Raw genomic sequence first — 15,750 nt, forward strand, 5'->3', positions numbered from 1 at the left:
AACCTTATAAATTATAAATATATAAAAATGTTTAATCACATTTTCTACTCAAATCAATATTTAAAACATTTATGTCTAAATCTAGCGTTTTATGTTATTCGAATTAAATATTTCGATTGAATTGTTACTGAAAATGTAATTATTACTCATGAATGCAAAAACTGCGAATATCATAGACAACTTTTCTTTGTTTATCTTTTACGATTTTACGTTTATTATATACGACATTCTTATAGTTACATAAAGTGAATCTTAATATATTGAGGATTCCATACATGGATCTCAAACGTATGACGCATTTTAAAAATTAAAAGTATAACAAATAATATCTTTCCGGTTACTAAAAAGTTGAGCCGTTTAAAATCTATATTAGATCTTAAATATACATCAAACTGTAGTTAAGCTTTTACATATAACCAGTTTCAAAGACATCATAATTGCCATATCGTCAAATTTGAGAGTAATTTCTTAAGCATTAATTAGATCGTTATATTTGTATTGGATCAAACTGTATCTTTATCTTATACTAAAACTTTATTAGAAACTGTCCATAAAAAAGGTAATAAAGATATCAACTCCGAAGTTTAATCAGATATCTTTAGTTTCGTTTCAATAGTTAAAATACGTTATATATTATAATAATTTAAGTCACGCATCATTTCAACCAAAAGTATTTTTTCCAATTCAAACATGTGTTAATTTGATGAAATTTGAATACATTTTGTTACTTAGTGTGTCATCAATTTCATCAAATACTATCTTCAAACTTCGCTATTACATTTGCTTACACGTCATGTGGATTATCCATACATTAATATTTTTATATGCTAAATAATTGTTATTGTACTCATTGGTTAATAAGCATTATAGAACATAATCCACACTTGTAAAAATGTAGTTTACCATGCTCAGTGGCATTACTGTAATTATGAACATTAAATTCAAAGCTTCTTTTTAGGAATTATAAAGTCTATTGAGGAGGAAGATTATTTGAGTAAAACAAAGAAAAAAATCAATTTCACATTAGTGCAACTGAACAATATAACACTTAAAACTACTAATATACGACATCTCGACAACGTGAACATTTATTGACGTCCATTATCCAATCAGTTGTACGAATAATATTATGTATTTCATATATATATATATATATATATATTAATATATATATATGTATATATATATGTGTATATATATATATATATATATATATATATATATATATATATATATACACACATATATATATATTAATATATGTGTATTTTCGGTTTCACATTATTCGGTATTGAATACCTAACGTCAATGGTCAAATTGCACTTAGTGCATGATATTTTTAATTTTTATTATGACCTTACATTAATACGGATAAATTTATAATCAAGGAAGCAGTTATTACGTGACTATTACTATTACTGATTTACGGTAAACAACCTTGACAATTGTCAGCTTTGATCGCTTCAGATTGATTAATGGAATCAGTGTTATGGTCTTCCTGAATGATAAAGGCCTCAGATGCACTGAGAGTATCAGAAGTGTTGTCCAATGGTGTATCCAAAGCCTCGGGTATATTGACCATATGAGAAGTATTGGCTTCATTAGAAGTATGAACTACATCAGAAATATTACCTAATTGAGCCTTCAGAATTTCTGGTGGATTGACTGAATCAGTACTATTCTCATTTCGAATCGCAATATTATTGGATTCAACTAATACCTCAACAGTCTCCTTATCTATTTTTATCGGTTGTTCATGTTTCTTCGGTATTTTGATGCTTTCAAGGTTAATAATGGGATTTAAACGTGGTCTACCCCGTTTTCTTTTCATAATTTTAGCCAGACTTGATATGACATTGCTTGACTTTTTCATGGTACATGGATTCAAATCCATCCTAATTAATCTAACTCTGGGTTGATTAAGTTGCTCTGTCATTGTAGTATTTTTCATAGTCTCATTTTCATTAGGAATAATATCCTTGACACACGTTGGTAATGCGGATTTTTTAGTCGAAGTATTCGAAGATTCAGCTGGTACGTGCTTTTGCTCAAGGAAAGAAGTTGACGGCATTTTTGTTTTATAGTTCTCATTTTTACACATCGATGACGCATATTCTAGCTTACACTTAGATGAGATCTCAGATTTCGGTTGCACTAATTCCACGTTATCCTCAATAGAAAGTTGTAAAGACTCAAATAAAGATAGTAACGGTGTTGTACTCTCTGGTTTAGAATCAGGCAGACTTTGATCGTCGCCAATACTTGTTTTCTTTCTTGGTCTTCCACGCTTTTTCTTGATATCATTTCCTAACATAACTTGCGACTTAGGATATTTTGGTGGCCTTCCCCGTCCTTTTTTTATACCATTTTCAGTTGTTTGACTCTTTGGCTTTATATCTGGTTGATTTCTGATATCTTCCAAATCCTCTTGAAACTCTTCGTAAGTAATAAAAGGATTTTGAGATCTTCTGGATCTTCTTCCTGGATTCTTCGAATCTTCACCCAATGGAACTTTCAATTCATTATTATCATCTTCTTCAGCACAAGATTTTGGAACCTTCCTTGGTCTTCCTCGTTTTCGCTTTTCCAAGTGTTCTGCCAATTCATTGAAAGCACTATCGCTAACTCTACGCTTCAATTTTTCGATAGTATTCTCTAAATTTTCCGTTGCTAGGTCATGTTTTGGCACAACAGAAGAGCTCCAAACGTTGCCTTCTACTTTTATCATTCTCAGAGTTGGCATCCTCTTCTTTCTCTTCAAATTCTTTTTGTGATCCGATGTAGCTTTATCCAATGGACTAATTCTTTTAATCTCTAGAAAATTAGATTTTGGTATGGTGTAGGCTGATGGTTGGCTTTTCTTGGGTCGACCTCGTGGGCGTACCAATCGGACAGGATTCTGGAAGATTGTTATCGCATCGTGTTCTTTAATTAACTGCAGAGTTTCGGTAGTCTTATCCAATGATACTACAACAAACAAAATATAAAATATTTAGAGATTGGCTTACGGAAAATTTCAACTTATGTTACGGTACAGTTATTCTAGAAAATACACATACACAGGTATGTAAACAAGAGATATAGAAAATTAAAAGCTCTTTCCATAAAATCTATCTTTATTGAGCACATTTACATAAAACAAATTGCCAGTCAAAACAAGAATAAATAATTCTACGATTCGAGAGTATATTTTATTTGAAAGGAAATAATCATTTTTTACTTTGTAATAAATCAAAAAGGTGAGTAGATACCGATCGCACATAAATTATGTTACTAAAATTTATTTCTTGAAAAAAAACTAACAGATTAATTTCCAATCTAATAAAATAAAAAGTAAACTATAGTATCATAACCCCCCTCCTACCCCAAATAATATGCTCGCAAAATTAAAATAATATTTTTTAATGCTCATTGCTCGTATCATTAACGTAAACACGGCAGCCATGATGTACTTTTCTGATATGCTTGTATAGAGCGAATGGCCATTTGCTATTTTGATTGCAATAGGGGCAGGAAAATCTTGGCAATCGATTGCAATCGTACTTCATGTGCTGAACAACACTACTTTTGGCAGAAAAGCGTTTTGGGCATTTGGGACATTGAAACTTGAGCGGTTGTTTAGACAGTAGATTGCAAGAAACATCTCGGATTTCCGAGAGAAGAATAGAATAGTTGTTTGTCCGAGAACGACGATGAGTAGATGCATAAGACTGAGCACCTGAAAAAGAAAAGGATATGATAGTTAATTATAACACTACTATCACGGCAAAACTTTAAAATCCTATGTGTTTAAATTTAAACGTTTTAAGTGTGTAATTGTGACGTCACCCATAAGAAATACATTGTCGCTGAATTTAAACGTTTAGAAGTGTTTAAAATTGAGGACAATGTATTTCTTATGGGTGACGTCATATTAAACGTTTAATAAATTCAAACACACGGGTTTCCCGTGTATATATTAGAGGTTTTAGGCACCTTTATCGATAATTATTGACATGTGCTCGAAGGAAAACAATCTTGTGTAGCTTTTGTAAAAGTGTTATGAATCATGAATTTTATTGGCAATTAGAGACAAATAAAAGAATTGGAAGAAAAATTGTAAAAACATAAATAATGTTTAAGGTATTTTTCTGCAAGCGGACCTTGGTGAATTAGCGAAATCGTTATATTATTCTTGTGTGAGATTTTAAAAATAGAGAAGACAGAACTTTTAAATATATTACTTATATATTTGTTCAATTGTATACAGATTAATCGATACATTGAGGATTTATTCTAGTTTATATCAATATTATTTATTAAAATTTGACTAGGGTACGAAATATATATATATATATATTTCTAAAAACAACCTCTAACAGTTATATCCTAAAATATTAATTTATAATGATACAAAGTTATGAAATAAAGAAAATTAATTAAACTATTTTCATTGTTGTTGTCTCGACTCATACAAATCGATATACTTTTCTTTCATGCCTTTGTGATATTTGCGACAATGTTGAATTACATTGTCCGGATAAGAAGTGATATAGTCACAATAACCACACTGAATGTGTGGGTCAACTGCACAGGCGTATTTCAAGTGACGTCTGACGTGGCGTTTATTCTTAAATGTATGCCCGCAGCCAAAGGTTGGACAATTGAATATTATTCCGCTCGGAGAATATTGTGGTCTGTAATCTAAAAATTACGAGCTTTGGAATTCTGATGTTAACAGAAAATACTTTGATGAATGTTATATTTCTTTTTTATGTACCTGGTTCGATAATTTCTGCTTCATTCAGAGTATTGACCATTGGAATTTTTCTTTTTGGTACGAGCCGCGGAAATTTTAATGGGGTGATTTTTGAATTGTCATAATCTGAAATTACAATTGTTATAATTAGCTTGACCATAAAACATTTTTTTAATTTAAGCTATTGCATTTACTTTGTGTATCTGTTCAACTAATAGTATATTAATGAAAAAAATAAGACATAATTAAAAATGCGTACATTTTATAAGATGACATTTATTTGTAAAAAAATTTTTAGATCTGTTAGTCAAGACACACATTAAATACGTTAAAAATACGGTGATGTTATGAACATTTTGTACATATAATTAATAATTAAAATTGTTTAATAAATTATGATAACTGAGTATCAATAAGCAGTACAGCTTTGTATAAAATCTTATACCACAGATATATTAATTTATTTTGTCAAGTTCAAATTGATATACTTTGGTTTTTGATTCAAATGACGACCGCGACAATGTTTCAGAACATTAGATCGATAATACGTGATATAGTTGCAGTAGGCACATTTTAAGTGAGCTTCTTTATTGCACACTGCCGATAGATGGTACTTGAGATCTCGTTCGTATGTAAATGACTTCGTGCAACCTTCATTTGGACATTTGTACCTCTGTCTTTCTTCTATGGAGATCATAATTTGTTCTGAAAAATTTCTAATATTTTCTGCAAATGAAAAAATTATAAAGTTAGCAAAAATTAGTCACTGGTGGTAAGGCTACTTTAGGCATGAGGCATACCTGAATTTTTATCAAACGATCCGATAGTTTTATAATTCTCTATAAAATTTTCTCTATTTTGCATAGGTAACTGCTTTCTAACAATAAGGTGATGGTAATAACAGCTGGGATAGTTTGTATAGTTTCCGCCATAATCTGAAATAATGATTACAGTATTTTAGTATTAAATTCGATAACCATTCACACTCATTAAATAATTTAGGTAACAGATTGCATTAAAACGGATCGATGATAGAGTAAAGCCAAATAATGGACTACATTTTAAAGTTGATGAAAAGTACATTTTATTTTATGCCTACTTGTACAAATTCAATTGTATTGAGATTATTTGAGTACATTTTATTATATATTATAGTCGAATTTATCATTATATTCAATTATTTATAACCAACTTTATACCGTTTACTTGGATTTTGTTCAGTTGACTTCTGACAGTTTGTATTACAATTTATTAAAAAAGATACAATGCTAATAAATAAGTTGATATTTAATTTCTCATTTAATCACTTACATACATAATACGTTTATTTAAATTATGATACATTAATTAATTAAATTATTTAAATTATGATAACTAATTAATGACAGTTGTAATTGCTTTAATACCGTAGGATTATTACAAGTATCTCTTTGAATGACAATGGTTTGCTCCGACTAACATCACATTTTGCCGTTATTGAAATTTAATTTTTAAAGAGGTTAACAAATTAATTAACGAAACGTTAAAAAGTGTTTTATCGTTTCTTTACCTACACCGATTGAGCGCAATATCCTTTACATACAAAAATGTCAGATAAGAAAGGAATTACAAATGTATCCCTTTGAATACTTAATTATTTTATTTTATTTTCATTTGACTGTAAATCCAGCCTATTCGGAATATTCGTATTGTGTATCTAACAGAAAAGAATGCTCTTTTTCAATTCCAATAAGTTTCTTAAAAAACTACAAATTAGTTTAGGGACTAAAAATTAATATCTAATTGTAAATGTCATAAGATTTTAATCAGCAGTTGTTCAAATGTACATTAATAAAATATTTTTAATTAGTATGCTTACAGAATTATTTTCAACGACAGACTAATTTAAAGTTTTATAAATAGTACTAATTTACGAGATATTTTTAATATCCACAGTCATATAACTTGAGATTAGTAGGTTATTAGTATGGTTATTAGTAGGTTATCTACTGGAGATCACGAGTGAATCAATTAGAAATTCAATACAGATGCGAAAATATATTTATAGGGAAATCGAATGATTTAATATATTTACACAACAAAATTTCAGAAATTTATTTTTCCCGTATACGTCGATAGTTTCGCTCAAATCAATATACGCGAACTTTCTCGTTGATAATTAGTCCGACAGTTACTATTTATATTACTTGGCTATGTTGAAAGATGGCTGCAATAAGCACACTTGATAGGAGGTGCGACTTGGCAACCATACTGTAATGATACTGAAGAGTGTCTTCTCGAGTACGTATGTCTGCCGCGAGAATTTGAGCAGAGAAAATATTTTCTTTTTTTCTTTGCAGGCGCCAAAACACTTTTACTTTCCTGGCAATTTATCCTTCAGGAAAATTACCCATTGGTAATTTCCTTTTTACTTGCTGCCTGGCACCTACAGTAAGATATTTAAACATTTTTTTTTATGTCAAACACGATCAACGTATTTGATAATAGTATACGACTTACGTCTTCTATCATCAGCTAAAACAGGTAATTTAGGATCCACATTGATTTTTATAAAGGGAATCTTTTTCATAATTGTCGGATACGGTCAGTTTGGTAAAATATTTTTTTCATTTTCAATTTCTAAAATCGCAGAATAATATTAAAGTTAAATAGTTAAAGGAAAATATTCTTGCTTAAAATACATTAGGATACCAGTCATGAATTTATTTATATTAAATAACTTTTTGTTAGAAATTTAATAAATATAAAGCTTGAAATTAAACTGAATTGGATTAGGTTCACATAAGTAGGTCGCAAATTTACTTTTGGAATAAACACATTGCAAATACATAAAACCTTTAGTAACAGCGTCATAAAAAAGAAGCTCATTGAGTTTAAAAAATGATCAACATAGCTAATACTGCCATTTTCATATCCCTTGAGTTCCTAAAAAAGAAAAATAGATACAATAGTGTTTTGATTGTCGTAGATGAAATTAAAAATAACCTTGTGTTCATAATACAGGTACATAGTAAAAAAAAAGGCTGCTTTGAAGGTTATTTTCTTTAATGATGTAGAGTGGCTTTTCGATAATTCATGTGATTTCTGCAAAGATTCACAATATATATTTTTAGCATTTTTATTTCCAGATAGTTAATTTTAATGTTATATTTGCAATATAATAAACTACTATGAAATAACACATGAATTTGCAATTTAAAATTTATTTGAAGTTTTATTTTATTGTATTTTAAAAAAACAATACGCAAAAGACAATAATTTGCTTAACACACCAAAATTACAATATCCCTTACGTTATAACATTTGTTCTAGCGTGATAAAGTGAATAACGTATAAAATTTCGAACTTAAAAATTTGGTATTTTAACTTGAGTGTGCAGAAATAGATTACGATACAAGTGCGTGAAAGTAGATTTTCGTTTCGCTTCGCTCGGACGTAAACGCCACATGAGACGAGAAACTCTTTCCCGAACATGTGTCGTGCCGTATTTTCCGATACAACGTGTGGAAAGTACGATTTCGACACTCCGTGCGCAAAGTATGTCTTTCCTGCATGCTTGGCGAAAACCGAGCGTTAAAGTAGATTCTCGTTTTGTATATCTTTCCACCCTCGCTTCGCTTGGACGTAAACACAAGCACGTACTTTCCGAAAGGAGTATCGAAATAGTATGTACTATTACTTTGTATTTCACGCATAAAATAAATTTTTGTGCCATTACAAATTTTATCCACATCTGCAACTTGTGTCAAGTAAAACATGAGAAATTTAATAAAAAAGCTGTTTCAATATTAAACGTTCTATGTGCATAGTATGTAGATCATTTATCTTACGTGCCTAATATCGCTATGTCCATTTGATCAATCGTTTCAATATCAGATAGATAAGATGGTTTATAGGTAAAAAAATTTCTATGCTCAATAAAAAATATAATTGTAAACAATTCAATCAATTGAATTTCAATTATAAAATTTACTGAACATTCTATGTATGTACCAAGAAATAACAAATTTTTTTTTAATTAGTCACGCATAAAATATGCAATTTTGATAGATGATCCACCCATGACACGATTGCTATTGTTTTTTAATACTGCCAATAATTATTAGTCGCAAGATATGTTTTACTTTTGTAGAAAAAATCGACGAGATCTTCTTAACATGTCATTTTTGGAGGAACTGCGATTCAACTTAATTGTTTATTTTTTGTTGAAATGATTGATGGTAATATTGTAATAACTTATACAGATTCGAGCAAATAAAATTCTCTAACTAGAAAAGTTTTTTGATACCACACTAAAATATGTCATTCTATGGATTATATAGCACAGTACAAAAACATCGCATATTCAGGTCTCTTTCCATACATATCAACTAGATTTAGCTACACTCATAAGCTTCTATTATTGTCGCAAATTATAAGCTTAGATTATTTGAGCTAAGTTTGATTATTGTACGAAGTACAAATATAAAAACCTACTACTTTAAACGACGATATAAAATATAAGTTAAAATCTTTTTCTCTACACTAAACCTATTCTGACTAACAAACCTTCAGGTTCGTTCGGCTTATATCTATATATTCAGCATTGAAGTCCGGATGCAGGCGGCGGCAATGTTTTAGGACATTGTTAGGATACCACGTTACATAATCGCAATAGGCGCACTTGAAGTGTGCTTCGACTTGACACACGTACTTAAGATGATCATTAAGACTTTCCCTGTATTTGAAAAGTCGACCGCATCCGTCGTTTGGGCACTTGAACGATTTCGTATCGGTCTGACAGCCGAATCTTAGATGATGACGCAAACCACCCTTGTACTTGAAGGATTTTTTGCAACCAGGACTTGGGCAGTCAAACGGTCCCTCATCCGTAAGACATTTTTTGGGTCTTCCTTTGCTCTCGTCGACATACACCACATGGTAGGCTGAATACATCATTTTTGGCTCTGCAATCATAAGATTATTTTGGTTAGTTTAATAACTGAAGGAATTTTTTTTATTTCTGAGCTACCTTAGTGATCATTATATCAATGATCGACTTTACTCTACAGTAAAAACCATCAGGAAGAGAAACAAAGGCAGTTTTGTTATAATTTTTGTCAAAAAAAATAAATAAAAATAATTTTAATAGTCATTTTGACATTTCTTTCAAATAAAGATATTTTATAAGCATCAAACTTACTCAGTCATTCGATGATAACTGTCAAAATAACTAATTCGTCAAAAGTATTACAAAACTTGATATCAATACTACTCTGGTAGCCCAAATTTACTAAGTTATTTTGAAAGACAATGTTAATTTGAAAAAAAGATATTTTTTGGCAATTCCAAGTTTCCACCTGATATCTTGAGACTAGCATCGTCAAAGTTGGACTGAAATGGTATATAAAAGATAAGTTACTGTTAAGAATAACTTTTAAAGAATAAACAATAACTAATAGTGTCCATTCAACAAATTTCAATTTTATTCAAGATTATAAGTATAAAAAAAAAACAGAGACTTTATTTTTATTATTTTACAAAAATATGTGATTCTTTAAATAATTTTTTGTGGCTGACGCAACCACTTTCAGTCTTAAAAAACAATTGATTAATACCAGTTTCGAAGTGATAATTTCGAACAGGCTTATGATTGCTTTAATAACCAGGTTACATATTCTTAACTTCGATGAGTAGCTATTTCATTTAAACATACTTAGTTCTACTACGTAATGTATACTCATAACAATAATAATTAAGAAACTAATAATGTTTATAAACAAACGTAGACAACTGATAACATGACTAAATCAATAACATATTTAAAATTAAAAAAAAGCAATACATTATCGTTTTAATTTTTTTCAGAATAAAGTAGAACACAATTTAAGTAATAAATCTAAATAAAAATTAATTTAAAACATTAAAGTAAAACAAAATGTATGCAAAGTTGTAATCAATCGACCGTTTCATTTTTTAATTTCATGACATAGTTAATTTTGTGACACATTTCGTTGATTTCCCTAGGTGAACAGTACGGGAATGCATAACCATAGCTTCATAATTATTTGTCACATGATTGCAATAACAACATTTTATACAAAATTTATATGGTTTAAAAGATCGCATAAAGTTAAACTTATATTCAATCTTACGGGTAGACATTTTTTTTGAAAATTTCTTGTGAAAAAATTCTTTTTCGTTTTTCAGGTTACTACATTTCTTATCTTCATTATTCGGATAAATATCAATGTGAGATGTGCGTCTTAACGATAGAAAATCAATCGGCTTCCTTCCCGGGTATTGACTTAATATCTTTACATGACCTGAAGATTATATACGTTCATATATTATCAATAAATTTTTATAGAAAGTGTTAAATTCGTTAGTAGTATAAAGACAATTGATACTTTTTGGACATAGACACATACACGATACAATGTTAGTAGAAAATACACATTTACGACGAATAAACTATTTCTATAAAACAGTTGGTATCAAATACGTTTTTATTGCTTTTATCACATATCTCAATTTATTATAAAAAGTAATTTCAGAAAATATCAACTTGTTACTTTTTATAAACTTACAGTCTTGTTGCATGAAAAGAGCGCTGTTTTTGATAAACAAAGTGCTCTTACAGTAAGTAAGAAACAAAAAAGTATTTTTTTGAGCTTATCAAGAATTTTTTTAAAATTTGTAAGTATTCCAAATATAAACTATAACCATAACTAAATTTGTAAATAATATACGAAAAATAATACGAATAAGCTTACTTATATAACTTGTATCATATCAGTTTTTTATATAAATTTATCAATTTTAATAATAAAAACATGAATAAAAATAGCAAAACATTAGCGATAAAAAATGATAAATGTATTGTAAAATATAATTAATTTAATTTTAAAGATTCGGTAAAGCGAAGCAATAATTGCCATTTATTCGTGAATATCACTTTGTCCTATCTGTCTTAAATTGATATACGTTGATGCCATCTTTGGATGAATTTTCCGACAATGTTTAATGACATCATTAGCAAATTTAGAAATATATTGACAATAGGGACATTTCATATGAGGTTCTTTGTTACAGTCGTACTTAATGTGTCTCGCAAGGCGTCTTGCGAATTCGAACGACTTATTACAGCTTACGTTGGGGCATTTAAACTGTTTCTTATTCGTGTGGCATTCGAACTTTAAATGATTCAGCAATTTACTTTTGCTGCTTAATATACTTTTGCAGCCTGTTGCTGGACACTTGAATGGTTTTTCTTTGAATCGCTTGTTGATTCCATTTTCAATATCAGAATCTAAGGAACAATAATTTTCAATTATTGTTGAATATCTAACCATTTATTAATTACAAAATTCTATACTTACGGTCGTGTTCTTCATCTTCAATTCGCTCGCACTCGGAGATAGCGTCCACTATGCGTAGCTTTTTTAGATGAATATACGTTAGTGAATGTTGTAGAGTGCCATTGATATTATTGCTATTGATATCTGTAAAACAACATACAATGAAAAAACTTTTTTTCAAATATAAGCGAGAAGAAAAGTTATATTCTCAAGAATGCCAGAAGAATCTTTAGGTTCAAGCAGGCAGTCATGCAGAGATTTTTTCACAATGTCATGATCTATTAAAGAAATAATATTGGTTATTGAAAACATATTTGAAAATTTTTTTAGTAGCTCCAAACTTTGGAAAGGAGTAAAGATTTAATGATTGAAATTCACTTTGTACCTTGGTGCGTGTTAAATAGGTTATTTACAGAGATGAGAAGTTACAATAAGCATATTTTATAAAATGGTAAAAGCTTCTCGTATTTAATTTGCGATTTCGGAAAATTGATCGCTATAAAATTTTTATTGCAGTAAATCTCATTTTTTTTATACTACGATTAGACCTTTTTCAAGACATAATTGTGAAAAATATATTTTGGTTTTTTGCAGCATACGAAATTACACTGATTTATGTTATATTGAGATGTATGATAAAAATCTATTATAAAATATTAAATATTACTAGGAAATATTCCAATATACATCTAAATTAATTGACAATAATATTAGTACTACTTATAAACGAATGAAAGCGAACATCAAAAAATAAAACTTAATCGCTATCTTTCAACTCAATATATCCAGCTTCTAATCCAGGATGGACCTTGTGGCAATGTTGTGTCACATGATCAGCTCTCTTCGTAATGTAATCGCAGTATGGACACTGTCGTTTAGGTTTACGTTGACATACGTATTTCATGTGTCTCCAAAGGTTGTTCCAGTGCTTAAATTTTTTCTTGCAACCAGGATTTTTACACCTGAAGAACTCGCCTTCTTTTACGTACTTTTTATCACGTCTGCCTTTAGATTTCACATCACCTTGAAAACGATTGTCGTCAGTTACAGTCGTGTAAATAAACCATTCTTCTATTTCTTGTCTCTCGGTATCCGATTCTATAATCCATTCGAATTCTAAGTCTGAAGAAACAAAACGATATAATTTTTAAGAAGAAATTAGATATTTTGTGTAACATCTTGTGCTGGTGGCACGGATTTTTAACTTTTTTTTTACTGCAGTGAACATCGATGACGTGTTGAAGACTTAATCAAGTGCGATTCTTAGAAGATAGTGAACAAAGTGAAGTAGATGCATCATAGACGTTATTAAACTATTAAATATATAAAAATATCACTAACATTGTTGAAACGTCACATTCAAATACGAATTTTTACGACTAATAAATAAAAATAACAGTAATGATTCCATACATTAAAGAATAGTAAAATATCAAATAAACAAATGAATAATTTTATTTTTATCATGTGGTTAAAAATTATTGTCACTGACAAAAATACAAAACGAACGATTAAATATATCTTTCTTCAATCAACTTTTTAAAATAAATAATAACTAAATTTAATTATTCTTTAATCTCTCGATGGGGCATTTTCATTTTGCGAAGCTTTAAAGTATCTGGAAACTTGTCCTAGATGAGCTGCTTTTCAATGCGCACTAATGTCGCTTCGACGGGTCGTAAAATATTCGCAATAAGCACATTGCAATCTAACCTCTGAATATTCAGTCGACAAATGTTTCTGCAGAGTAAGCTCGGATGTAAAATATGTTCCGCAGTTTGCAGTTGGATATTTGTATATTTTATTTTTCACATCGTTGATCAAGGTAACGTACTTTTTGCTTTTATCGGAATGACGTCTGTAAGAATGATTATAAATTTGAGGTGGCTAGAAAGCGACATGGTCACAGTAAATTCGGCTTTCGTACTTGTGATGATTGTAAAGCGAGTTTTTATTCGTGAAAAACGTTCCACAGCTTTCATAGGGGCATTTTACGCGTTTAAATTCAGATTTTTCATTGTTTTTAACTGTTTCTTTACCGTTTTCAATCTGCATTTTTTCGATGTTCATGTTCAAGCATGAGAGTGGTGGTTTTCCAACGTTCGCATTTTAATCTTGCATACGCTGAACATCTGTAATAGTTAAATTGATTATTTAATTTAGAAGTGGAAGTAAGCAGGGCAAATTTTAGGATATTGGTAATCACAAGAAATTCAATATTATACAAGGAAAAATCGAAATATAGGTTACTTTAACTATATTATATTTTTACAACAATTGCTATTAATAACAAGAATATAACAATTAATTATTTATAAATATTTCATTATTTTATATATTAACGGATCCGTAATTGATTCTTTTTTTTCTTCGTTCGGAAAAGTGATGATCCTATTCTAATTTTCTATTTTTGACACTAAAAACCTGCAAATAATATATTCTATGTTAGTTGTAATTGAGATAGTGTATACATTTAGAATTTTCAATTCCTATATTGCTTTAAAAAACAAGGAAAGATTTTTTTATTATTTATTGTAAAAAAAGATTATTATAACTAACTTGAATCAATCATATTATTCAAAATATTGTTTCTAAAATATAGATAATAAGTTACCTCTACGTTTGAACTACTTCAAAGTGCCATCAAATCTTATCATCGTGTATTTGACCTCCAATTTCGGATGAACCCGAAGGCAGTGGTTCATGACGTATCCAGGAAATTTCTTGATGTAATCGCAGTAATCACATTTGAAGCACATGACTTTCTTTTCGCAGTTCTTCATATGAGTTACTAATCTGTGTTTCGCAGTAAATGTCGCATTACACCCGTTGGTAGGGCATGTAAAACATTTTGTTTCTATATCTTTTTTTGGACATATGTCTGTCTCGTCGCGTACATTTTTTGCTCGTTTGCAAGAATACTTTATGTGAGATTTTGCATTGAGAAGGTAATGAAATGTACATTTGCAACCTGGGTTTGGACACTTTATCTGCTTGCTTTTTTGTTTCTTATGTTCTTGTTTATCGCATAATTTTACGGTTTTTAGATTTTCTTTTAAACTCATTGCTGTTAATATAAAATACTTCGTCAGTTTCAAACCAGATTAGAAAACTTTTTATTTTTGTAACTTACGCTGTTCTCCTTCGTGATCTCCTAACGCTTCATCGTATTCGATTTTTTCATCGAAATAAATCGCGGAAATTCCACCATCAAATTCCAATTGTGGTGAATTCTGGGCAATCAAGTACTTTTCATTTGAAAAATCTGGAAAATTATAATTTTCTCATTTCTCTGACAATACAGCAATAAGTATTTATGGAAAGTTAAAAACAAAAATAAAAGCAATGACTTTGGACGATTTGAAAGCAGGTGATACGATTGTAGCTTGAAACGAATGTGAATAAATTATCTTTTCGCAGATCACGGAAACATTAAATTATATTTTTAATTGATAATCCAGAATATACATTTGATGAAAAATTATGCACGAGATTCATGATCTGATGTGTGATAATCAGCAAAGTATAAAGAATTTTAGTCTAGTTAGTGAATATTATGAAATAAATAATATATTCTTACGAATAATGTAATAATTTAATCTCAATATATCATTTTCTGAAATAACTCTTTATTGGCAATATGTAATTGTATACAGTACTTCATTACAAATT

At 29.4% G+C, this 15,750-nt stretch overlaps 1 protein-coding gene across 1 annotated transcript; it reads right to left on the reverse strand.

The window, feature by feature from the left end:
* Positions 1-1,274: 1,274 nt before the first annotated feature.
* LOC131667008 (uncharacterized) lies at positions 1,275-3,486 on the reverse strand. The gene is made up of 2 exons (XM_058940158.1): positions 3,453-3,486; positions 1,275-2,967 (listed from the first exon to the last, which is right to left on the reverse strand). The coding sequence occupies exons 1-2, from the start codon at positions 3,484-3,486 to the stop codon at positions 1,424-1,426; spliced, it is 1,578 nt and encodes a 525-aa protein (XP_058796141.1). The 3' UTR covers positions 1,275-1,423.
* Positions 3,487-15,750: the final 12,264 nt, after the last annotated feature.

Source organism: Phymastichus coffea, unplaced genomic scaffold (genome assembly GCF_024137745.1).
Source record: "Phymastichus coffea isolate CEN01 unplaced genomic scaffold, Cenicafe_Pcof_1.1 PCOF00062, whole genome shotgun sequence".
Classification (NCBI taxonomy): Eukaryota; Metazoa; Arthropoda; class Insecta; order Hymenoptera; family Eulophidae; genus Phymastichus; species Phymastichus coffea.